A 25,103-nucleotide genomic window follows, 5' to 3' on the forward strand; every position below is an offset into this window, starting at 1 on the left:
TTCAGTGGAACTAGCTCATTTAGCATAGAGATGGCAATTCGATATTCACGAGAAGTCACATTAGAAAATGATTTTATATTAATATGGTGGGAAAAAAAATAATTATAAAGATGTGCTGGCCTAAATAAATCTGAGAATTTTCCCAAATTTGATCTCTTATACCAACTTTCCCATTGAGTTCGGGGCAGTCATCGTGATTCCTTCACACTCGTGATCAGTAACAGGTCCCCCATAGCTATCGCCCATCCCCAATTGGCACTAGTTCATTCGCGTCTATTTTGTACGCGAAACAGTAAAAAAAAGAAAAGAAATATTTGTACTATTTTTCTAACGTTTATACGCTTTTTATAAATGAAGAACCAGCCACAGATAATGCTGTGAGGACCCGATTCTGATAGGCGAGAGCAATACGCGAACACCCTCCGAAAGGCCCATATCCCCCAAAAAACCGAATCGAGTGCGAAAAATGATGTAAAACGGGGGAAATCTAAACCTGAAAGGCCCCACACAGCACAGCCACAAAATGGAAAGGTAGGTCAATGTGTGGGCGCCCGAAAAGAGTTCAAGTGTGTCACTCAGTATACCCAATTCCGTCTGGAATCATTTGGCAAAAATAGCGTTTATAGACGTGTGAAAAACAATGGACATTTTCGAGCGGAGAGCTCCAAAATTAAAAGTATCCTAACCTCAAAAGAGCTTTTACACAGTACGTGTACGTGTGTGCGCTAGTGATGTCCATACGTGTGTGCGACTGAAAGTGGTTGTGACTTTTAGCTGAAGAAGGGAGCGCGAGGGGCGATCTAGAGGCAACGTGTTAGTGGAAAAACTGCTTTTGAAAAAAGGGGAAAATATCCCCCAAAAAGCCCGCCCAAAAAAGGTCAGTTCGGAATCCTGTCGATCTCGCCTCCGTTGAGATTGTTATCCAATTGGTAAAGTTATCACTAAGTTCTTAAGTTGCCAGAAAAACACATGTAATTTGGCGAGAAAGTAACACGCTGTCAATTCAACACAAAAAGAGAGATACCTGAGTGCTCCATGTGTGTGCGTGTTGTGTTGGCCTCAGTGTCTATCTTGTCTGGTGGGTGAGCAGGGGGCGGGTCAGGTAACTTGTCCGGCGAACGTAAAAACCAGCGTTCAAAAAATATATTAAAAGTTACATGCATGCAAGCAGCGCGCGTTTTATTTTGTTTCAAAATGCATAATCAATCGTATGTTTAATAATTTATGCTCTTTGACGTATATTCGAAGTTTTCATACCATCGAAGTCATAAAAATCTTTTAAGGATTCGGTCATCCGTTATGGATCTTATTTAAAAATTACTCATCACAGTTTGTTTGTGAGTTTAATATTAGTATGGCTCTTTAATAAATGTTATAAAGCCCGAAAATATTTACTCTCGCAAGAATATTGCTTTGAACGCTTAATACGTTAATCATTATACCTGAATGATTTAAAACATAGTTTCACACCGTAAAGTAAGCCAGTTACCTCCTTACAAACATGTATGGATATGTAAGCCGTGTAGTTCCAAATACTTATTTATGTAGAGAGGCTTGCCTAAAGGAGACGAAGGAGTAATATGCTAGTTAGGACACAAAATGGGCTTCAATGCGTTTCACTAATAAGGGCACACAAAGAACCATAGGAACCATATGGAAAGGGGGCTTCAAGGGGAGGAAGTGGAGCTGGAGCCGGGAGCCCAGCTATCAAAGTGTGTCAGCTATTGAATAATTTAGATTTATAATTTCGCAGTTAGGTATTTCGTATGTTTTGGGAATTCCTCACATATTTTTGCATACCAAAAAGCCAAGCCGCCGACTCAACTAATCCCAATCTCCCTTCTCCAAACACAGGCACTAGCAGCAACAACATCAGAGAAGCGCCCAAGATGAGCATGTCGTGGCATTTTTGAAGCATCGATCTTAGTTTGTTAGCCAGCTTTCTGTTCAAGTCACCGAGGTACCGCAGTCTCCCTCCACTATTCCACCAGATTCAAATCCAGCTTCGAATCCCGAATCCAGACTACCTAATCCCAGCAAGAGCAGTCCATGATGCATATCAAAAGCCTGCCCCATGCCCATGCCGCTGCTACGGCGATGAGCAGTAACTGCGACATTGTCATAGTGGCCGCCCAGCCCCAAACCACCATAGCAAACAATAATAACAATGAGACGGTCACCCAGGCCACGCATCCGGCTCACATGGCGGCGGTTCAACAGCAGCAGCAACAACAACAGCAACAGCAGCAGCAACATCATCAGCAGCAGCAACAGCAGTCGAGCGGACCACCCTCTGTGCCGCCGCCACCCACGGAACTCCCCTTGCCCTTCCAGATGCACTTAAGCGGGATCTCGGCGGAGGCGCATAGTGCCGCCCAAGCAGCGGCTATGGCAGCTGCCCAAGCTGCAGCAGCCCAAGCTGCTGCGGCGGAACAACAGCAACCGCCGCCACCAACTTCACATCTGACGCACCTGACCACGCATAGTCCGACAACGATCCACAGTGAGCATTACCTGGCCAATGGACATAGCGAGCATCCCGGAGAGGGCAACGCTGCCGTTGGCGTAGGGGGAGCTGTCCGCGAGCCGGAGAAACCTTTCCACTGCACCGTCTGCGATCGTCGCTTTCGACAGCTAAGCACACTGACCAACCATGTAAAGATCCATACTGGCGAGAAGCCCTACAAATGCAACGTTTGTGATAAGACCTTCCGTCAATCGTCGACGCTGACGAACCATCTGAAGATCCATACGGGCGAGAAGCCTTATAACTGCAACTTTTGTCCCAAGCATTTTCGACAACTGAGCACGCTGGCCAACCATGTGAAGATCCACACGGGTGAGTGATGAAGTGTGCTACCATACAATTTTGACCGAAACTGATTTGTGTCTTATTCTTTAGGTGAAAAGCCTTTTGAGTGTGTCATCTGCAAGAAGCAGTTCCGACAGTCCAGCACGCTCAACAACCACATAAAAATACACGTCATGGACAAAGTCTACGTTCCTGTTAAGATCAAAACAGAGGAGGATGAGGGGTGACTAGGACGAATGCCGTTGGCGGCGCACCACCATCAGCAGCAGCAACACCAGCACCACCATCAACAGCAGCAGCATCAGCACCACCCGCCGCCTCCGTCCCAGCAGCAGCAGCAGCATATCGATCAGCGTGGAGTCACCATAACCACGTTGCCCTCCGCCACGACAGTGGCCCAACATCACCAGCAGCATCAGCACATTCAGGATGGCTCGCCGCACCATCATTTTAATGTGGCCGCTCTAGGGGACTTATCCAGCGCTATGCAATTGGGCGCTGTGACGGCGGACGGGAGCTTTGTGACCATGGGCGGTGTTGTGGTGGGTCGCATCCAGCACACACGAGAGGAACTGCAGCAGCTTGGAGTGATCAAGGTGGAGTCACCATCGAATGGTGGCACAGCCACGACGTCAGCGACGGCGGAAACGCAACGCGAGGGATGAGTCGATGAGCTGCTCCTCGAGTACATGCTCAAGGAGGAGAATGCGGATGAAGAGGATGAACAGGAGCATGAGTCGGAAGTGGATGCGGATGTAGTGGAAATTCAGGAGCAGAAAGAGGAGCAGCGATCGAGCCAGAAGTGAGCCATGTTTGGTGTGTACGCTTACGTTGTTGTTAGTTGTTTAATTGTAGCGAACATTGTTGTTGTTGTTAAGGTTTAAATGTGTGACTAAGAACTTACCAAGATGATTGTATAGCAAACGCTTCAAAAGTAGGTAAACGAAAGGCGCCGACACCAGCACCCAGAGCTCCCAAAAAAATAACACAAACCGTAAACAAAAACAGAAACAAAAATACTAAAATAATAGTAAAGCTAAACTAAAAACCAGATGAAAGACCTTTGCAGAGAGTTGTCTCTATAGCAGCGCACCCCATCTCACATTCACAACCCTCTCAGCCCCGGAAATAGATTAAACCCCTCTCTACTCACTTATAAAATAACCTAACCCTAACTAGAGTGAAAATAGTTTGCTAATAGCAAGAGCAAACTAAACCCAAAAGGCAAAAAGCATTACGTGTACGAAGAACTTAATTAAAATATTTCCCAAAGTGCAACCCGTTTCAGATTGTAAATTGTTGACCCGACTCACTTTTAAGTTGTTTAATTTAGCATTTAAAGCTTAAGAAAAATTGTTGTACAACTCAAAGTTGGTGACGTTTTTCGCCATCTTGCAAGGGCGTGTTTTAGTCTGGGCTAACACAAATACAATTTGTTTATAAAATCAATAGCTTAATTATTTAACTTCGTAAACTTGTCAGCAAAACTTAAAAAAATATCCTGAACAGAAAACGGCAAAGAAAAATATTCTAATAGTGTTAAGTGGTCGAAACTATCTAATTAGCTCTTAGTCCCTAGAGAGCCATAGTTTTTAAATCAGCGTTTTGTTAATTTTAATTGATTAGTCTTAGTAGTTTTAATTTCAGCATTGGCATAATTTGGAAACACAAAAGCTGTCACGCTAGCCTTCGTTTAAATATTAGTTAATGAAGTAAACACAAAGTAACGCTAATTAATTCATAACTAATTACGATTATGAGATAGTAAAGCAACAAGTTCTGTACAAAGCCCAACTCCAATTTGTATGTATAAAGCGAAAGCGAAAGAGTTTAACTAAATTGTAAACGAAAACCTTTTTAAAAGAGAAAATAATATTTTCTAAAAATACAACATGTGACTTTTTATGTTAGCCCTTTAATTTATGTATGTTACCCTTGGTTTCCTCACATCCCGACTGTCCTTTGTTTCAAACGCCGGTCGCCTTTAAATACCTTTAAAAACTGCAGCAAGGGTCAAACCGAAAAGACTCCTGTATCAAGTTCCTATAGAATTCAAAGCGCAACAAACACGGATGTCCCCAAATGTATACGAATCAATTGCAAGCCGGGAAGTGGAGACACATTCAAAGAAACCTAGCCTATATGGAATGAATATTAAATAAATGTTGATAAATGTGTAGTGTTAAACAAATTAAAGACAAGACAGCAGAAACAAAAAACCGAAATCCCAACCTAGTAGAGCAATGATAAGAGCAACGCTTGAATCCGTGCTATGTTTTTCAAGGCCCTGAATGCAGATCCTCGCCAGGATCTAAGATCCCTAGAGAATTTGAAAGGTCGCTCTAAAATGAATGCTTAATATTTGATGCAGATCGGATTCTGCTCTTTGTAACATCTGAGCTCTGCACCCAGCTTTTCTAACCCTCCCCAGCGTATGCATATACTTAATATAAAAATGACGTAGTGAGATTAGCATTTAAGCGCCTACTTTAATGATAGTTGAGTGTGTAAAATGTAAACTGCAAAGAATTTAGACATACAATGAACAAAGACAAGACACGTTAGGCAAATCGAGATGGCAGAAGGATGAGGAACTGCAAAAAAACCAACAAGCAAAAGGCTTAAAAACAAATCGCGATAATATTATGTAATTATACACATATATATTTATTAATGTATGTATGTACATGCGCAGTAGCTGTATTTATATGTAAATGTGTACGTAATTGTGTATTTAGTTACAGCATAAATATATATTTGCAATGGAGAAATACAGAAACGGAATTTATGACAAACGGTAACGAATCAAATGCATTCTTATTTGAAACCATTTAGATAAATACTAATTAACGGGCTTAAAATAATTAAGTTTGAACTTTCGGTATGAAATTCCTTAAATTTAATGGAGCCTTAGATATATTTTCGTATTTGGGCCCTCATATGCCTCCCAATAAGGAGGAAGACGCAGAGTCTACTGGAGACATGGACTCTTCATAGCTCAGAAAGTTGTTCAGATAGGTTAACCAGTCCGACACATCGACCTCCTTGTAAACTTCGTTTTGAAGGAGTTGTCGCAAAACTCTCATTTGTCTCACATCCTCGCCATAGCGCACACACATCTTGGCCATATTGATACTGGCCACCGGCAGGTTCACCTTTTCCCGACCTGTAATTACTTTGGTGCTCATGCGCTCCTTCCAGGTGTGTACCTCCTCCTCCAACGCATCGAGCCTGAACACCTTCGGCGCCTCGCGCACAACTCTTCCCACAGGACTGATCCTCGCAGTCAACGGCTGCACGAGCTCCTTACTCATTAGGTACTTCCAAAAGCCTCCAAGATTTAACCACTTGTCATAGTCTTTTAAGGCGCTAAGGAGTAATGCTAGGTAATCCTCACGCGACAACTGCTCGTCATCGTCATCCTCAATCTCACTTTTAAGATTGTACTTTACCCATTGACGCGCTCTAAATTCTCCGACCACCTTTTCCGGTCCAAAATGAGTTTTTTTGGGAAAGAAAAAGAGCTTCAAAAAGTGGTCTGTGAACTCGAAGCGGAGATATGGGGGGTCCAACTGCCGAATAGCCATTAGGTAGGTGCGAACCTTTTTGCGATTGTGCGATTTAAAAATCTTGAAGAAGTCTTCGATGAGCAGATGGGTTTGGGGTCCCATACTAGGATATATCACAGCATTATCCTCGTACTTTAGCTCTGCCGTGTTGCTTACTTCGACAATTAGGGAAACAAGGCGCTAATAGTACTGAAAGAGTTACATAAAGCATACAACCCAAAAACATTACAAACCTACCTGGAGAATCCTCTGGCGTTCTGGGTACATGGACTTGGCCACTACCTGTCCATACAGACTCATAATTTGTTTAACGATGTCGCTGAGACGCGTTCCTGCTGACATTTCAAATACGATCGAGGCAAATGACCTGGAGTTTTCCTGAAACAGCTCCGACTCCGACTGCCTCAACCTGTTATGATCCAGCCAGGAGAGGAACTCTATTTCCAGTACACATGTGAGCATGTTCAGGACATCGCAGAGCCGTGCCAAGCGGACTGCGGGCGACATTCTCTTGAAGTCGTCCAGACAAAGCTTCCCACTCTGCCAGTCATACTGCTGTACATGTCGCAGAAAGACCGTTTCCTGGGACATATTCGCATCCTCCTCTTCCGAGAAGTTAAACACAAACTTTTCATAGAATTTGGTGTTTTCACGTATCTCTTCATCGCTGCAATGCGTTAGATTTTCCTCAAAAAGATCGATGTAAAACTGCAACTTCTGGGTAGAATTGGTTGAACGTGTTTCTCGCAAGGGGGGATGCGAGACGCCCAGAAAACTCAAGTAGTAAGGACGCAGGGCTGTCCAGCACGGGGGAAAGGCGTCGACCAAAAGAAAAAAGGTGCGTATAAGTTTGTTGTAGATGTCGCCAAGCTCCTTTACGCTTATCTCTTTGGCAATTAGGATCTGCATAAGGAATTCATGATATTATTACAATGTGACACCAGAGAAATAAGCAATCAACCATGGCCATATCTATTAGTCTGTCAAAGACTCCTTCGCCTGGGTAGACACCCTGCAACACCATCATCTCCAGAATGTCCAGGAATGTATCGTAGTGCTGGCCGTGCAACGTGGTTCGTAGCGCCTGAACGGCCGCAAAGTTTGGGCCATCCGGAAGCGCGGAGCACCGATGTCTTTGCGTGCACAGACTAGTATTGTAAAGACACCTGGAAACACAAGCTCCCGGAAGACGATCCTCGCTCTTCATGTACAGATTTGAGATCAATATACGCAGGTTAAACTTCCAGTTCAGTTTCTTGAGAGTATGATTCAGCGGAGCAGGATATTCGTTGGTCCTCTTGAGGCATGCCTTCCTAGCGAAAACCTCCCCCGGGGCCGCCTGAGGTTTGGTTCCTGACTCTAATATCGATTTACCATCTAATTTGGAATCTGATTTATTACTTGCTTTGGAATCTGATTTGTTAGGATCAGGTTCGGCAGCTGATCTGACAGAGACCATTTCCACGTCCGACTCCTGAGGCAGATGAAAAGGAATCGTCTTGTTGAACTCTAAATTAGTGTCTAAGACAATTTCTGCGACGTCCGCTGTTGAATTTATGGTATTTACGCTGTCTGAGTTCATTGCGAAATTCAATAATTCTTCGCCGTTGGAACCCATTGCAATTCCTTCGGTTACTAACTGATCTTCAGGTTCTTTGGTTTCAGGATTCTTTTCAACCTCTAGACCAGGACTAACGTTATGGCGTTAATTGTGGTGGACATCAGAGCGCGTAACAATTATTTACGCTAGAATATCAAAAGTATTAAAAACACAATTTGTGTTTTTTTTTGCCGGGGATATTTTTAAGTGTGACCGCTGACAGACCGCCCAAATATACGGTAAAACGATAGAACAATCGATACTAATGGGCTCAACGGCTTTTTAACTTATGCGATAATATCGAAATTATGGAAATAACCAAAATTCAAACTCTCTATTAAATTTTCTCTATTCAAATTTTCAATTAAAATGGTGTGTCCTATACGTCCAGTCCAGTCTTATTACTTGTGATTAAGCTCCTTCTTCAGTTCCGTCGCCGGCTTAAAAGGCTTTGTCGAACCAAGGGCTTGATCTCAACGTTGGACATTGAGGGCTTTCTTTCTTGTTTGAACAACCGACAATGCGTCCAATTTCAGCGTAGGTTTTACCTTCAGAGATCATGTTTTTAATCAAATTTCTTTTTTCGACGGTACAATGCTTTATGCGACCCATGACTTGAGAATTTTGGGCCTTCGTTTGGAAAAAATTCAATTAAAACCTTCAATTCAATTCCTTTTTATAAAATGTGTGGAAAAAAAAACCCAAAGCAATCACTTCTATTAATATTATTCAGCAAATACGTGGTCAGTGCTATGTTTGTTACCGCCTAATTTCGCGCACTTTTGCAGCAAGTGCCCAAAAACAAAAAGAACCGTTACGTTGAGAGAGTAAAAATTTATTGCTCAGAGAGACCACATATGGTACTTATTATTCATGCAATCTGACTTAAAAAAAAAACATTTAATAATTTTTTTTTAGGAAATCAACTTTCCACCTGCAGTAGTGCTATTATTTTAACCGCAGCTCTATATCGGTTAAGTTTTCATTATTTGGGGGTCTATCAATTGACATCAGGGAGATGATTTTGTAATGTAATTTGTCTGTTTTTTAATTAATAATTTTGGGAAGTGCTGTTGCTTCTTTGCTTATTCTCTTTATTCAGGAACTATATAAGCTAAAAAGTTAAGATTAAATATGGCGATTCTAGAATCTCCGCAATTTGTTTTAAGAATAGATCATTTTATTCAATTTCTAAACATATTTATTCCTAGGGGATTTTCTAGGGAGAGTATCTTGCTTTTGGCTGCAGATCGCAATATGTAATTCCAGGTCCTAAGCAAGAGGCGAAGCCCATCAAATGAGGCAAGGTGCTTTGTTCGTAAACTCCAGTGAAAAGATGAGACCATGGACCTTGAAGAAGATATTCCACAACTTTATACATTTCAAGAGTTTTGATTAAATGCTTGGATTTAAGATTATATATATCATTCAAAACCCATCTAAAAAAAAAAACTTAAAAACCAAAAAAACATGAACTCACCATGAGCATAGACGGCCACATCGCCACCGCCGTGTGTCTCCTCGGTCATGGGCACTCCATGTGGATAGATGGCATCCGGTTTGGAAAAGTCCAGGTTACGGAGATCAACGCGCTCCACCACTCCGTCCGTCGATTTGTAGAATCTCTCGTAGGCCGGGCCGTTGGCATATGAGATGGACGTGTAGGGCAGCTGGTCCACATTACTTAGCTCGGAATTGAGTCCTACTATGCTGTTGTTAACATCCGGATAGCCGCTGATCGTGACCGTGTGTCCGTGATCCGCACTCACCACAATTAAGGTGTCCCAGGGATTGGTGAGTTGTCGTGCCTTTCTCACTGCGTCCGAAAACTGAACGGTTTCATCCAAGGCCTTCTTGGCCTTGGTCTCATGATGGGCGTGATCGATTCGACCGCCTTCCACGAAAAGGAAATACCCGTTTGGATCTCGGGAAAGCACATTTATGGCCGCTGCCGTCATCTCGGGTAGCGTGGGTGTGTCTATGCTGTCGTCCATGTGGTACGCCAAGTGAGAGGCATTGAAGAGCCCCAGCAGGAAGTCAGTGTTCTGCGCATCATTGTTCAGGAGATCCGTACGACTAAACACCACCCTAGCATTACCCGGCTTTGTTTGTTGCCATTCCTCAATGAGGTTCCTATTATCCAACCGCTGGCCCTTGTTTCCGAACACATCGTTCGTGGTATTGGGCAAGAATTTAATGGTTCCACCGCCCATGACCACACGCAGTCGCTTGCCCACATCTCCGTCTATCAATTGCTGGGCGATATCCGGACAGTTTCCTGGATTTTGACCCAATTTGGTCACGTCGTAGTCGCTCTCGAAATCGCGATTCGAAGTGTGCGCATAAACTCCGGCCGGACTGGCGTGGGTAACCCGAGTGGTGGTCACCAATCCAGCGGATTTGCTACCTTTAAGCGCCCAGGCGGCAATCGAGGAGAGCCTATTCTGCGGCAAGCGCGATCCCCTGCAGTCGTTCAACTCCACATCGGCTGTCACTCCGATGGTCAGATAGTTCGCCTTGATCCCCGACAGATAGGCCGATGCTGTGCAGGCGGAGTCAGCCACTTGCTTATTGACGCAATAAGTCTACAATGACAGAAGGGCGTAATTACTGTCTAGTTATTAACGGACTTAATAAATTTATTAGCAGTTTATTGAGATAACAAATGACTTCGTTGACTTCTAAGTACCTTGGACAGACCGACATAGTTGAATTTCTCGAACTCCAGACGATTCCGTTCGCCCACCACTCCACGCAGCTGTCCATCGAAGATCCTGCCTGCGGTTACCGTGGGAACGGACATACCGTCGCCCAGGAAAAATATGACATTCTTGGCACGATATTGGTTTGGTGGAGTGGATAGCTTATTGTAGAGCGTGCGCTGGGCGTCGTGAAACCAGAACTCCTTGCTCTTCAACTCGGAAATAGAGTCGAGGTCCCAGGATTGCTCTGAAAGTAATGCGATTTTAGCTTATTTCATTATAAATTAAGAATGCATATTATTCTGATTAATTGAAACCATTTTTTGTTACTAGCCGATATGCATACACATTTCAAGTACAACCTCAAGAATTTATCAATTCCAAGCACATGTTTCGTTTTACAAAACAAAAGCACAGACACAATTGCCATTGTTTTCCACTCCACTTTCGAATTAATCATTAAAAAGGGAAATTGCTTTCAGAAGATAGCACATAAATAAAACACCGAAAGAAACCTATGGAAATTAAGCATTAAAATTAATTCAAATTTAAATTTTAAAGTATTAGTCTTATATCCACTTTCGTTAAAACATTCTCCTTCGGAAAAAGTGATGTTTGACAGCTCTGTTAGCGGGTGTCAAATATTTAATTCAATTTACGAGTATTTTGCTGACGCCTTTTATACTCCGTTTAGCACTTGATTAATCAATTCTGCATATGTTTTGAGTTTGCTTTCGACCTGGCACACTCTCACTCGTTTTTCATTTATTCATTTCGGGTCTTTTGGGCCCGTTTCTGATCTCGGTCTTGACGTTACGCACCTGGCCCATATTTGTACTGGCTGCTACAGGCCGTGAGTTGGAGGGCAAGAGCCGCAAAGAACCGGAGAGCACGCATCGCACGGAATTTTGATGAACTAACTTTCGACTGGTCGGGGCGTTACGAAGTCTACGGATCGACTAAGCCGCATTTCGCAGTTGGAGGCTTATTTATACGAGCCCGGTAAGACAGGGACCGAAAATGCGAGTCGAATTATAAAAAAACACTGAGACAATAAATTAAAACCCGTCCCTGTATTATAAAGCTTCTAAATACACCTACCAACCGGAATTTCGGGATGAAAGAAAGGCATTTATGCCCTTATTCAAATTATGCAGCCAGCACAGCTTAGATTAAAATGATGTTCTCCAAAAATCAGGTTCGTTGCATTGGTCATTTGCATAATATCTTGCATCGCAGTAGGAGATGATGTAATTAGTGGATGCATCGAAGCAGCCTAATTCATTCTGCGATCTAAAGTTCATTAACCGTGCCAAACACCGGATACTGATAAATATCTCCAATACACTAATTTGTAACGTTAATTTGAATTAAGTTGCTTTTGATTTTTTTTATAAACGAGTTGCACTTATTTTGTCTACCAGTTATTTGACTTTTTTAAGAAAAGTAATAATCTTCAATTTTATTTCTGCTAAACAGGTTTCAAATACCCTGAGTTGTACAATGTTAAATTTTAAGTTTTGAATAACATTCTGGGTAAGCAAAATAGTTTTGTATACCTACATTATTATTAAATTTGGTATGAACATATTTATTGAACGGAAGGAAAACTGTCTAAAATTCGACTTATTTGTTTTATAAGGCATCATTGTTGGTCATTTTCATTTCTATACGACATTTTCCTAATCTAACATTTTAATTTTGGAGAAAAAGTGCAAAATAATAATTTATAATTTTGAATAATAACATTAAGCAGTTCATTTTAGACATGGATCGATTTTCAATAATAAATCTCAGGACTTATATACATTTTCGAGACAAAATATAGGGGGAAGAATATAATTAAAATGCAGTTCTATATATCTGCTATTTGAATGCCGCGCCAGATATCGATATAATTGAAGTGCTGTAAAGCGTAGCAAGGAAGTGATGCTAAACGCATCACGCGCTAAGGCACTTTTGGGTATTAGTCGAAAGTGACTTTCTCACAAGTTGGCAGTTCCATTCCAATTGTTGTAAAAACCTAGCTAAAATTTCAGTTTTGCGAACATTCCGCCTACTTAAATCAACAAATTTCAGATTGCGAAACGCGTAAAAAGTGCGAAGGAAATGCTCTAAGATCAAGGTCACCGGCGAAGGTCACCAACGACAGCTAGGGCAACCACAAAAGGTGTGTGGCTGTGCAGCAAACAAAGGGAATGCGAATTGCAAACATTCCGACAAACAGACAAACTAACAAACAAGCACGAATATAGAATATAGAATCAAGAACCTGGCTGAGACGCATAAAAGCGAATGTGATATAAGTGGGCCACGGGGCTAATTCGATTGTCTGTCTCTCCAGGAACAACTTGTCTCCAGCGATAACTCGAAGGTCATCAAAGTGTCTGCCTACGAAAGCATGGACTTACAGCATATGGAGAATGGTCTAAGCGGCGGGGGAGGAGGTGGCCTAAGCGAAATAGATTTCCAAAGGCTGGCCCAGATTATAGCCACCAGCATCCAGAAGGTGCAGCAGAATGGTGAGTGGCGTCGAAGCACTTGCCAACTTTCGCCTATGACTAATCTAGGTTTCTGTCTCTTTCGCAGTGTCCACGATGCAGCGCATGGTCAATCAACTGAACACGCCCCAAGATTCTCCGGAGCTCAAGAAGCAGCTGTAAGATGATTATCATTACGATCTCTTCGTTTGGAATTTAAACTGTCCCCATAGATAGAACCCATTGCAGATATACATCGATTATTCGAATATCTCTCAGACAAATCATAAATTCTAAAGACATAGTGAAGATCTCTATTGGGTGTTTACTCACAATGTCTAAAAATCTTCTTAAGCCAATACAGCCTTTTAATACATTTTGCGCACATCAACCGACCACATAAACCAACAGCAAAATAACATTGTAGTCAGTCATTGGTTTTGAAAGTTTAAACGTATCAGCACAGTGTGATTCACAAATCAAATCAATGTATAACGCACGATAAAAATAACAATCCCTTACTCCACAGCCACCAAATAATGACCTACACCAACCAGCTGGTGACCGACACAAACAATCAAATCAACGAGGTGGACAAGTGCAAGGAGCGCCACCTGAAGATCCAGCGGGATAGGCTCGTGGACGAGTTCACGGCGGCACTGACCGCCTTCCAGGTTTGTTTTTGTTCTCCCAGATAAGCAAATGGTTTTGTGAGTCATGCTGATTGTTTATCATTGGTATTTTTAGTCTGTTCAGCGCAAGACGGCGGACATAGAGAAGACGGCGTTGCGGCAGGCGCGCGGAGATAGCTACAACATCGCCCGTCCACCCGGCTCATCGCGTACCGGCAGCTCCAACAGTAGCGCCAGCCAGCAGGACAACAACTCCTTCTTCGAGGACAACTTCTTCAATCGCAAATCAAACCAGCAACAGATGCAGACTCAGATGGAGGAGCAGGCGGACCTGCAGGCCCTCGAGGAACAGGAGCAGGTCATACGGGAGTTGGAGAACAACATCGTGGGCGTGAACGAGATATACAAGAAGCTTGGCGCCCTGGTCTACGAGCAGGGACTGACGGTGGACTCCATCGAGTCGCAGGTGGAACAGACTAGCATTTTTGTCTCGCAGGGCACGGAAAATCTGCGCAAGGCGAGCTCTTACAGGGTAAGTGCCGCCCCTACAAGGTTATTATTTTAAATAATTTAAATATGTTGTTTATTAGAACAAAGTGCGCAAGAAGAAGCTTATTTTGGTGGGCATCCTGAGCGCCGTGCTGCTGGCCATCATCTTGATACTCGTTTTTCAGTTCAAGAATTAGAGCCTTCCGGCATCTCCGAATGATTCAAACCAAACTAGTAAATTGTTGTGAAAAGACAAGAGTTGCCGCATGCAGGCCCCTAAACCCCGTAATTCCCCACCCAATCCTTTGGACCTTAGGCGAGATTATGGCTTTAATCCTTAATCCAACTTCCAATACTGGCTGAAATCGAAAACTGCGACTCGTAGACGAAGATATAGTGTTTTGAGGAGTATTCACCGGCACGTGCATCTGTTATATTTGCTTTAAAAACAATTTTATATTTTATGTGTACTACTTTTATTATTACGCACCCTGTATATTGATTATTAGTATTGATTAACAACTGTTGGCTTCAAATTCTAATTATGTTCCGAAACTCATTCGCCAGCGCTTTGTATTGTATTGTATTGTATTTAGAGTTAAGAGGCAGAGGAAGCCATATATGCGATGGCATACACACATGTACGAAAAATGAAATAATAAACATGAAAATCGATCCTGCGTGCGTTGAAAACACTTGGAGCACTTCATTTAGGGCCCGACCTGAATGAATCAATGAATGGAACTCGCCAGCTCTTCTGGGCATTCGGAGAAGTGCATGGTCATCGACTCCTCCTTGGCTTAGCGATCATTAAGATTTCGTGTTGGCCATTGTTACGCATGCTTTAGCGGCTTAGGAGCTCCCATCTCCCGACTCCCAACCCGATCTCGATCCCAAAACATTGGTACCAATCCGACTATGTGTTCAGCGAGCGCACACTCTCCGATGGCACATTAATGCCGCGACAGACCTGGATGCGGTGGACCCACTTCAGCTTGCTGCATCGTTGAGGTGTGTCAGCCGGGGCTAAAGGGTTTCCTCGTCGCCGGACCCCATCTTCCTCCACATTTGAAATTCCAGCTCCGCAGGCCTGCATACAAATTGAGTTTAAATTTTTTGCCAATTCACTGACATTGATAGTTCGTTTGGGCATCATTTGTGTGGTGGCTTCTTATCCACTTGTTGGCATCGAGTGGTTTTCTCGCATGCATTTAAGTGCAGCTCATTTCCTTCTCGAACTCGCCCCGGGGCTCGCCAACAATCATTTCCCGCCAAGTCATCCAGTTTTTTCTGGCCCAAGTCGTTTCGGATCTCTGCCCTGTGGTTCGCGGGGTATATTGAATCATTCAGGAGAGTGGATTAGGTATTTCAAATGGGGAAAAGTGTGTTATTTTCAAACTAAAAGGTGAGTAATTACTATTATAATTGTGGTAATGATATATAATTTATAATGTTATTTATTAAATCGCTGTAATATTTTCATGTTAATAATTGGCCTAATCTGATTCTTAGATATATTTGCTGGTAAATTTAATTCTTTTACCTAAAATCGTAACTATTATTGAGTTTAATTTTCAAAATATTTCTGAGTTCGCAGAGTATCTGAAAATGCCCCTGAGGGAATTCTTACCCATTTTCTGGTTGTTTCTTTTGGTCCGCTTGGCTGTCAGTGGTTGTCCAAATACGTCACCGAGCTGCCCGACCAAGTCGACTGGGAATTATTGATTACTCGTCCGTGGGGCCAAGGGTTAGGCCCCGATTGTTGCACGGGCATCACGGCCTAATCACATCGATTATGACTACATGCGGCACTTGGCAGGTTGGGCAGTGGACAAACCGGGACCAAATCCCGACCCGGGGCCATGGGTCACGTTGTGAGCTCGAGTGGCGGAGGTGTTGGAAATTAAGAGAAACTATGCACACCTACATGGCCCACGGAAACACAGCAGGTAGTCAGTCGTCCGGCTGTCTTGGCCAAAAGGCTGCTGTTTGCATAGGCCGTAGTCGCTAAACCTGGAACCATGACAATATTGACATCTTCGGTGGTCGACGGACATAGCCACCGAATCTCATTTGCAAAGTCATTTTGTCCAAATAAATCCAGCCTCCGTCTTTGGTGATTTTCCCAGCATAATAATGTGCGACCGAACACAAGCCGCATGTTTTGACTTTGGATGGCAGTGGAACGTAGAATGGCCAGTGGAAATTCCGGAACTTGGTAAGCGCTGGATTGACTTACCAACTTGCTAGCCAGGATTTTGAAATTTCTGGTCCTGGGAAAATTGCAGTTTAGAGGGGAAAACTGTGAAATGGCAATCGCGCATCTTCCGGCTCCTAAACCCCGATAATCCCTGCACATTTCGCACGTTGCTTTGCAATCAGTTCCCTTCTACGTACATATAACTCTGATGATTGTAGCAATGATGAGGTTGTTGTGCGTGGTGGATAAACATCCGGTTTATGGCATTTCCCAAATCAATAAACTTATTATTATCCCATTTCCAACTCTACCAACGCTACCGCGCCTCCCATTTTATTTGGAAAAATTCTTAATTACGCGTTCTTATGAATGGAAGACGTAGTGGCTCGATTCTTCTGCTCTTACAGCATCTTAAGTGGAAATACTTGCCGTGGAGGGCTGTAAATCTTTTGAATTTTTATTAAAAACAAAAATACCAAATCAAAAGTTTCGTTTGATTGTTCCGTTTTCACCTGTTAAGGGGGCAGCGGGGGGTACAGCACCTGATGCCCAACACTTTCGACAGTTTTATTAATGAAATTCGCAGAAAAAGCTTCCCACAGATGTGCTGCCTCTCTTTTTCACTCGCCGTGGTTTTCCACCATGTCAGTTTTTCCGTCATACAGAACAAAAAATAATTCCTCTTTATAAAAAGGAATAATATACCTAAGTTAAGGAATAATTTACATCTGTAATTCTACCAAAAAGTGTCCAGAAATAAAATGTTGTATAAATCTAACATGAATAATATAACTTGTGCGCTTCAATTAAACTCTTCACTTCGCTGCATATAAAATAAGTGAATAAGTCGATGTAAGACTAAATATGCATTTTCCTGTGTAGCTGCGAATTGATGAGCTACCCTTGGCGCAGCAAGAACGCCAACCCCCCTTTTCTCTAGATGCTGCGCACACTTCTAAACAAATTGGGTGTCAAAAAGTGCGCACATTTCAAAAGATTTAACCGATTTGCAGGCACCGCTTGCTGCTCTTTGATCTCAGCCGCCCAAACGGCAGACGCCGCCGGTGCCCGTTTATGTGGTTGCCACTGTGGCAGCACAGTGGAGCCTGCTGCCGCCGCTCGCTCAGTGGCGAGTGCCCCACCAGAGCACAGTGGGCAGTACGCCTTATGCCATACTAGATTTGGGTACTCCAAATATCAGACAATATCATTGGGTCAATACAAAATGTATCTATTATCATTTACAGAACTTGTCTATAATAAAGATAAGCACTTGACTTTATGCCAGCCACACAGATGGGATTCTGGGGAAATACTTCAACGAACAGTAGGACTTGGTAAAATCGTACTAAAAGATATTTAAACATATCATCAACAAATCGTAATCATATTATAAATCACACAAGGCTTTAGCATGTTAAATGACTCTTGAAGGGATTAATACATCTATTTTTCTAATAACTTCTCTAGATAATGATCTACGATCTTACTTTGTGCTAAAAAACGATTATATGAACCAATTTCAGTTGCAGTTATGTAAAAAGCCCACTGTAAACTCTTAGATACTCTGCTGTTCGCTCAATATAAACACGCTTGACTATATCTGATTTTTATCTGATTCACTTCGTACTCGCACACACACGCACACACCACGCGCCCCTCGAACTGTGTGAAAAAAGCGTCAACATAGCAAGAAGATAGCGAAATTGAACAATTTTCCGAGCCAGGGGCGCTGAGGCTGTTTTTTATAAAAATTTGCAGGGATCTTGGAGGGCCCCATGCCACTGCCACCGGCGGGACTGGGATTACGACTACAAAGAGATCGTCCATCGATTCGGGTGCATTCGCAACTGTAGCGAGTATTGAGACATGTGAGGCTGCAGGCCGGGATTAGAGTCAGTCGGACGACGGAGGATGGTATACGGATGATGTAGACGATATATAGGGTAGTGTGCGGATGCCAGTGCCACCGTGCTCGAGCTCCGTCATCCCATTGTGTGCGAATTATGCGAGGATTCTGGATAGGTGTCTCTAATGCGTCGTGGATGGAGTATCTACCTTTTGTGGCCCATTTGCTGATGCTCTCTTGTGTAATTGTTTGTTTACGAATTGGCAACAAAAGCCAGACAAAAGGCCACGGCCAGGGCGAATTTCGTAGTTCACTGGGTTCAACCACGTACCAAAAAAAAAAAAAAAAAAAAAAAAAAGAAACCATAAAAAATGTTTCGAAAGCTGCAATAACAAAATGATCATCATCGGATGATCAACCTCATCTCCAAGCGTCTACTCTAGATATATATCTCAATTTTTCGGGGCCCGATAGCTGTCAAATTATTTCTGGTTGGCTCGTTGATCGTTTTTTGATTGTTTCTTTTTCCAAAACGCCTTGTTTTTCTTCCTTTTCGCTTTTCCGCTGGCGTTTTCACCCCGACTAATTGTGGCTGACATTAATGTCACTCCGTATTAAATATAGCCCATCGCCGATTTGGAGGCCTTTTCCTCCGGCCGCCTGCTCCATTTCATATTCGGGAGTAAGGGCCGTGACTTAAGAGGGGACCCACCACCACCCATCCATATAGGATCTGTGCGGATCGGGGGGCCGTTTTCCTTAACGCAACGTGTTGACAGCAAGTGACAGACACATTCATTAGGCGGAATGATTCATATTCGATGACGGGAGGGTTGCCGTGGACGTGGTCGTGGAAGTGATCCGACAAATGGAAGACTAATTCGATGAGCATTAGCCCAAGTGATTTAGGGCTTTGATTCGCTGTTAGTTGGACTCCATTCATAAGATGGATCGGTGGGATTTGGCCAGGCATGTTGTTACCTCATTTGGTATAATTTATGAACCATCGTTGATGAATGCCTCAGCAATTGCAAACTCAGCTATGTTGCAAAGCTCGGTAATATAATTGTTATCTATTTCAGGATAATAAAATATATATATTTGTGGAATAATTATAGAGCCATTTCCATCACGTTCTTACATTTCATATGATGATATGATAGTATTACTCGAAACTGATTACTCGAAATTGTGTGGCGCGCAATCCTGCGAATCTTTTCCATTATCGAGCGAATGGCAAACGGTCAAAACAATTATGGATTACGTCCTCAAGTCCATATGCGCGAATAATATTTACACAGTAAATATTGCCGGGCGGGGACTCCAGGGTCCCATGGCTCCGGAGGGATTTCGAGCGGTCGTGGGGAAGTCACCACCCATCGCCATTCCATGCGGCATGGGTATTTCGAAATTTCGCATGCAAGCCGTGGGCGCAGCTTGGACACGAAATGGGCGCGGCCAAGTAGCCGCCGGTTGCTTGGCCAAAAAGGGCGACAATGCGAAAAATTGTGCAATCGATTGGAGGGAAGGCCGAGGCGAAAAACCTCGGAAGTGGGATACAGATGTGGCTGGATGTGGAGATTGGATCTGGATCCCGGCCATATGTTAAATCAAAGAGCAAATCAGGAGTGGGTCTGCGCCGCTCGCCCGCCTGTATCCATATATCCTGATTGTTTTTTATCCATAACAAGCCGCAGGCCACAATTTATAATAGACTCCCACATACGAGTGCGGAGGAGTGTCTGTGCTTGGGTATCGCATCCATGGCTCACAGGTGCCAGAGTTCACAAGCCAAGCAGTCTTTTCTGTGGATATTTCTGTGGAAATTCAATGGAATTTCGGAACGGGCATTCCCAAAAAAACGGGGAACGACTGCCCCATCTGCGCACAGTAAATTATACAACATACAAACCTGTCCCACTGCCGACTTAGAGCCCGATTCAAATTCAAGTGTCATGCTATTTTTGGTCGAGCACACACACACACAAAATTTGTCGCCGGGCTTCCTCAAGTGGCCACCAGACCAAGACCAAGACCCAATTCCAATTCCGATTCCTTCGCTCATTTTCCAATCGAAAACCCAGCCCAAGTCGCTCCAGACTGCCGGGCGACACGATTGTGGACGTCATGCCCTAGACCTCATCTCACTATTTGCTCATGTTACATCTCCTCCAACCGATCGGACCCAGACCAAGACCCTAACAATGTCTGGGCATAGGGAACAGTGGTTCGGCGCATGGTGAACAGTGCAGGATGTATCTAACTAAACATAGTATATCGAATATTCACAGAAGGAAACACGCTAACTTCTCATTATTCAACTGAAAAATCAATAGGTTTTTAACTAAATGTTTTGAATATTTCTCACGATATTTCTTTATGAAATAAGATTTATAAGTTTTGCAGCCTCGGAACCACTGTACTTGAACTGCCCCTGGTGGCTTCTTTTATCGCTCGAGCTGAAGACCAGATTGGATGATCTTGGGCCTGCTCCTCGCACTTAATTGTTGGTCATGCACTGACGCTGCATTTATTTATGGTTTTCTTAATGAGTCTCATATTTATTACACAGTGGACGGGCGGACGGACGTACGGACGGCACGGGCAAAGTCATCCATATCCATATCCACATCCACAACGATATCCATTTTGGGTCAGGGGAAATACGTGTCGCATTTCATTAACGGGCTCCCTAGGAACTGGCAACTGGCAACTGGGATGTCCCATCGAAGGCAAGAGTTCGTAAAACATATCGAGTGTAATTCGAATATGCACTTGAAATTGCATGGAAATTATTTGTCGCGTTGGACTTAACACTTATTCCGGTCGGAAATGACCGTACTTGGATGCGGTCGGTATCGGATTTGAATGGGCTCGGGTCATTCGGGTATATTTGTTTTGGGACTTTCTTTCGCTGCAGTCCTCGAGAAGAAACGGGCAAATGGGTGTGTCAGAGCCCAAGATCGATTTTCCGGCTTCAACGGATTTTATTTGGCGCATAACCCAATTACAGATGCGTCAAATTGTGGCTACCCAGATAATCCTCGACGGCAGGGCAAACAAACAGCTTCTCTTCGAGGTCCATAATCTAGAAGCCACGGACGTCTGCTGGGAGTCAATCCTTCGCACAATCAATTAAAACGTAGCCTTCGCCACAAGTGGGTCGTCCTCCCACACCTTTGAGCTTGAGCCCACCCTTATGAGCCAGCTCCGAAGTACTGAATTGCCGCTGGGCCAAAACTGATAACATTGTAACATTGAATTTTCTGCATATAAATGAATTAATTTTCTGCCGACGCATCCTCGAAGCTATGCGGCTCTGTCTCCGGCTGTGACTCCGGCCTTTGTCCTGCTTCCGTATCAGCAGACTGGCATTCCCCATCCCAAGGCCTTCCAGGCTGCAGGCATTGTGTACCGGGCTAATTTCCATAAACCCCCCTCCTTTCGAGTCGAAAGAGCCGAAAAAGTCGCAACGCCATTGTTATGCTAAAGTTTCACCCTGCGAATTGCGAAAGGGGTTGCTAAGTCTTGGCCACGCTCGAAAACCGGGCTGCTGGGCCTAGTATAGCCACCGGGAGCAGACCACCGGGCTCGAGTGGGAATCCGCTAAAAACTGAGCTAGCCAGCGGCTCGGAGAGGATAAGCCACCACCAAACCAAATTGTTGCACAAATATCTTTCGTGGAATCCCGACCAAATGGAAGAGCCGCATAATGGACAAAAAAGGAGCATCCCGTGTAAGCACCTTAAATGTCGGGGCCATAGCGCCCCTCAAACCTGCCTTCTTCTATGGATAAACACGAAGAAAAATAATTGAAAATCTCCAGATATATTGTAGTATAAAAGTATATGGAATAAATGATGTTTCTCGTAACAACGCTTGTTTGATTGTGGCTTTAAACAATTTATAGTTTTCTGGCAAATATTGAAATTTATATATGAAAATAATCAAATTTGGCAACCACTTATTTCTGCCGGTGTAAAGATATCGGGCAACTATGCTGCCATTATCCCAGGAACCTAATCGTGCGTGAGTAAGGGGAGGATCGATCTTTCTCCAGCTGAGCTGCTTAGGTTATTGTGCAGTGTTGCCTGCAATTGCCTGTGAAATTGCAATGAAATGCGAATTGCATTAGGCCCGAAACAGTAGCAACTGCGGAAAACCGTGCAAACTGTGGAAAGACCAGGGGAAGATCGACGCCCCGGCAGTCCTGTCAATCAAAATAGATCGCTTACGGATGAAATCCGAGGGAAGGGGCAGTGCGTGTAAGGTGTTCGCTGTCAGATTTTCTCCAAAAAGAATCGCCATAAATTTTATACGCTTCTCGAAACTTTATTTTATGGCTGTGCCAACAATGGCCAAAACCCAAAACGAGCTGTGAGAGAAGAATAAGTAAAATAGAGAAATTACCAGCAGATTGGAACGCCGTTAATTTACGAGATATACTCCCCATGGTTTCCCAGTTCTATTTGGTCCATTTCGTGTATACAAATCGGTAGAGTGCAGAGATCGGATCGGAGCATTGGTTCTTGGACTGGCCGGAGGCTTCCATTCGAGTGAATTTGAAATAAAACACACTGCACCTAGTAGAAGCCATCGCAGGGGTGGGGAGTTGCAAAGTGGGCAGTGGCGGATTCGGGGGTTTCCCCTCCCCATAACTTCATATGCTAAATTCTTTAAGATTTATTAGTGGGTAGTAACTTAGTGGGTATCCATAAATTAAGGACGATTACCAGATGATTTTTAATAATGCCTTTTACAATAATATTATAATAGAGCAGTATATAATATATATATATTTCACCAACCAAGGGACATTAAATCCAAATAAGACATTCCTTTTTCAGTGTATATCTCTTTAAAGAGGCGCCATAAAATCCCCCCAAAGGCACTTCCATGTCACATAAGACCAAATCTTTTAAGGTTCCTCGATCTACAGTCTCCAGCATCTCTGCGGCATCCCCAGATGCCAGCGACATGCCACAAATTGACTGTGGACTCCCCTCTAGAATCCAGCTCCCCGATCCCGATCCATCCCATCCATCCATCTCTGCATAGATAGTGACAGCAGAAGACCCCAAAACTCGCGGAGAAGGCCTCGCGACCCGGACATGTGTCAAATCAGCGCGTTAAATGTTTGTGGAGCATTTGTAAAATATTTTCATGTAATTTGGTAAACTAATTGTTGCTCCTGCCGCTGATGATGCCCTGGTGTTATTGTTGTTTTGACAATAAGGCATTTGTAGCTTTTCAGCGCTGAGAGAGCGACGTGATTCGACTTTGATTGACTCGGGCTGACAGACGTTCCGACTGCGAGTTGTACTCGTACTATAGTACCAGTTCGAGGCACTTTTCCTGTGAGCTGCGCATCGGGGTTTTCCGGTTTTCATTGGCCCTGTTGCATTATGTTCGACATCGACATGTAATTGATATATTGGCTGCAGGCGCTCCACTAGCGATCCACCAACGATCCACCCACTCGCCCAAACAGATGTTTTGCATGCTAATGTTTGTTTACTTAGTATTGTTTTTAAACTAATGCCGATGCTTCGGTCTGGGATTGTCGATCCGATGCGGCTCTCCATCTGCCGAGGGGGAAAATTCTTAATTGGTTCGATATTGGAGAGCAATTAAGAGCTGAACAAGGTGTTGGCTTGGGTGTATCTTTGGAGTAACTATGAAACTTTTAATTGGCCGATTATTCCCGATAAAAGATTTTGAAAAGGTTAAAGATATGAAGGGATGGAGCCATACCGACGATAACTCCTCATGATCATTGAACAAGTAAATATTAGTTCTTAAAAATAAATGTAAGCAAAACGGACGGTGAAAATCACCCATTTTCTGACTTCATCCGGGAAAACTACTTGATTCCACATTCTTCCGACTCCTTCATCCGCTGCAATCACTAAAAATTCTATAGAAAATGCATAAAATCTCAAGCATGGTTTGTATACACAAATTTGTTTGCTAGTAATTAACAAATTTAGGGGAAACAATATCATTAATCCTCGACAATATAAAATCAGAGTTTATTTCCAACAAAAATACAAACATTTAATGCCCTGCGATTCCGAAACCCCGTTGTCGTAGGGCTTCCCCTGCCCATTCCTCAAAATTTCCCATCCTGGCATTCTCTCTATATATCAAATCTGTAATAAGTGCTGAGTGCAGGGGGGTGAAAAAATGCAGGAGTGGGGATGTGGGGCTGTGGGGAATCCGGTTGGGCACATGCCTCGAATGGGAAACGGACCGATTGTGTTTTTTTCTGGGAAAAATTGTCGACGCAACGTCTACGGTGCTGCAGCTCCAGAAAGTCCATAAAAAGCAGGCGAGCGCATAATGGCAATGCCCATTAAAAAAGGTGCAGAACGATGTTGATGTTTATGGCCACATCGTTGAGATATATAGCCCAGATATATATTCGAATCGGAGCCAACTAGTTGCGTTGACTTGTTGGTGTCAATTAGTAACGACATTAGTGGTACTGATGCGTTGTTCAAATTATCAACGTTTAAGATGTTAATATTTAAGAATATGCCGAATAAGTCCAATAAATTTAATTATCAAATAAAAGTCTAAAAAAATAATGATTATCAAAAGGTTTATAGCTCAAATGTTAAATGATAATTCCATGTTTGGTCAGAAATCAAACGAAGTCGAGTTTTAATATGTGAAATTAAGGATAAATAAAATAATTGAAATTCGAAATTGCCATGTGTAAAAAAATGCAGCAGAAAAATCCATTACAAATTTAAAAAAGCGAACGG

General features: G+C 43.2%; 4 protein-coding genes across 10 annotated transcripts, besides 1 other annotated feature; 2 read left to right on the top strand and 2 right to left on the bottom strand.

Annotated features, from left to right (window-relative positions):
- The first annotated feature begins 251 nt into the window (after nt 1-251).
- On the top strand, nt 252-5,469 carry Aef1 (Adult enhancer factor 1). 4 transcript variants are annotated; one of them, NM_168904.3, is made up of 4 exons: nt 252-531; nt 1,855-1,960; nt 2,023-2,839; nt 2,903-4,321. In NM_168904.3, exons 3-4 carry the CDS (start codon nt 2,050-2,052, stop codon nt 3,037-3,039), a joined length of 927 nt encoding a protein of 308 aa, NP_730631.1. In that variant the 5' UTR covers nt 252-531; nt 1,855-1,960; nt 2,023-2,049; the 3' UTR covers nt 3,040-4,321. The 4 variants fall into 4 exon arrangements, with proteins under 4 accessions (NP_730631.1, NP_001262157.1, NP_730630.1 ...); NM_001275228.1 differs by having other exon boundaries at nt 1,855-2,839; NM_168903.3 differs by having other exon boundaries at nt 258-531; nt 1,855-2,839; nt 2,903-5,469.
- Nucleotides 5,458-8,193, bottom strand: CG5664 (uncharacterized protein). Of its 2 annotated transcripts, none has more exons than NM_141057.3 (3): nt 7,343-8,193; nt 6,619-7,284; nt 5,458-6,561 (listed from the first exon to the last, which is right to left on the bottom strand). In NM_141057.3, exons 1-3 carry the CDS (start codon nt 7,997-7,999, stop codon nt 5,749-5,751), a joined length of 2,136 nt encoding a protein of 711 aa, NP_649314.2. In that variant the 5' UTR covers nt 8,000-8,193; the 3' UTR covers nt 5,458-5,748. The 2 variants fall into 2 exon arrangements, with proteins under 2 accessions (NP_649314.2, NP_001262158.1); NM_001275229.1 differs by having other exon boundaries at nt 5,458-6,570.
- Nucleotides 8,194-8,394: 201 nt separating this feature from the next.
- Nucleotides 8,395-8,946: a mobile genetic element.
- Nucleotides 8,947-9,056: 110 nt separating this feature from the next.
- On the bottom strand, nt 9,057-11,649 carry Alp1 (Alkaline phosphatase 1). 2 transcript variants are annotated; one of them, NM_141058.3, is made up of 4 exons: nt 11,505-11,649; nt 10,671-10,930; nt 9,462-10,566; nt 9,057-9,331 (listed from the first exon to the last, which is right to left on the bottom strand). In NM_141058.3, the coding sequence occupies exons 1-4, from the start codon at nt 11,578-11,580 to the stop codon at nt 9,201-9,203; spliced, it is 1,572 nt and encodes a 523-aa protein (NP_649315.1). In that variant the 5' UTR covers nt 11,581-11,649; the 3' UTR covers nt 9,057-9,200. The 2 variants fall into 2 exon arrangements, with proteins under 2 accessions (NP_649315.1, NP_001262159.1); NM_001275230.1 differs by having other exon boundaries at nt 9,057-9,352.
- Nucleotides 11,650-12,663: 1,014 nt separating this feature from the next.
- On the top strand, nt 12,664-14,958 carry Syx7 (Syntaxin 7). Of its 2 annotated transcripts, none has more exons than NM_168906.2 (6): nt 12,664-12,853; nt 12,991-13,205; nt 13,273-13,342; nt 13,693-13,837; nt 13,911-14,327; nt 14,386-14,958. In NM_168906.2, the coding sequence occupies exons 2-6, from the start codon at nt 13,085-13,087 to the stop codon at nt 14,479-14,481; spliced, it is 849 nt and encodes a 282-aa protein (NP_730633.1). In that variant the 5' UTR covers nt 12,664-12,853; nt 12,991-13,084; the 3' UTR covers nt 14,482-14,958. The 2 variants fall into 2 exon arrangements, with proteins under 2 accessions (NP_730633.1, NP_730632.1); NM_168905.2 differs by having other exon boundaries at nt 13,028-13,205.
- The last annotated feature ends 10,145 nt before the right edge of the window (nt 14,959-25,103 follow it).

This window comes from Drosophila melanogaster, chromosome 3L (genome assembly GCF_000001215.4).
Source record: "Drosophila melanogaster chromosome 3L".
NCBI classification, from domain to species: domain Eukaryota; kingdom Metazoa; phylum Arthropoda; class Insecta; order Diptera; family Drosophilidae; genus Drosophila; species Drosophila melanogaster.

Coding starts and splice junctions, on each gene's coding strand:
- Alp1 (NM_001275230.1), bottom strand. CDS start 11,580: ATGCGTGCTCTCCGGTTCTTTGCGGCTCTTGCCCTCCAACTCACGGCC. Junction 10,931..11,504: donor CCAGTACAAATATGGGCCAG/GTGCGTAACGTC, acceptor CATTACTTTCAG/AGCAATCCTGGGACCTCGAC. Junction 10,567..10,670: donor ACTATGTCGGTCTGTCCAAG/GTACTTAGAAGT, acceptor CTGTCATTGTAG/ACTTATTGCGTCAATAAGCA.
- CG5664 (NM_141057.3), bottom strand. CDS start 7,999: ATGGGTTCCAACGGCGAAGAATTATTGAATTTCGCAATGAACTCAGAC. Junction 7,285..7,342: donor GACTAATAGATATGGCCATG/GTTGATTGCTTA, acceptor TTCCTTATGCAG/ATCCTAATTGCCAAAGAGAT. Junction 6,562..6,618: donor AACGCCAGAGGATTCTCCAG/GTAGGTTTGTAA, acceptor CAGTACTATTAG/CGCCTTGTTTCCCTAATTGT.
- Aef1 (NM_168904.3), top strand. CDS start 2,050: ATGATGCATATCAAAAGCCTGCCCCATGCCCATGCCGCTGCTACGGCG. Junction 2,840..2,902: donor CCATGTGAAGATCCACACGG/GTGAGTGATGAA, acceptor CTTATTCTTTAG/GTGAAAAGCCTTTTGAGTGT.
- Syx7 (NM_168906.2), top strand. CDS start 13,085: ATGGACTTACAGCATATGGAGAATGGTCTAAGCGGCGGGGGAGGAGGT. Junction 13,343..13,692: donor CCGGAGCTCAAGAAGCAGCT/GTAAGATGATTA, acceptor CTTACTCCACAG/CCACCAAATAATGACCTACA. Junction 13,838..13,910: donor CGGCACTGACCGCCTTCCAG/GTTTGTTTTTGT, acceptor TGGTATTTTTAG/TCTGTTCAGCGCAAGACGGC.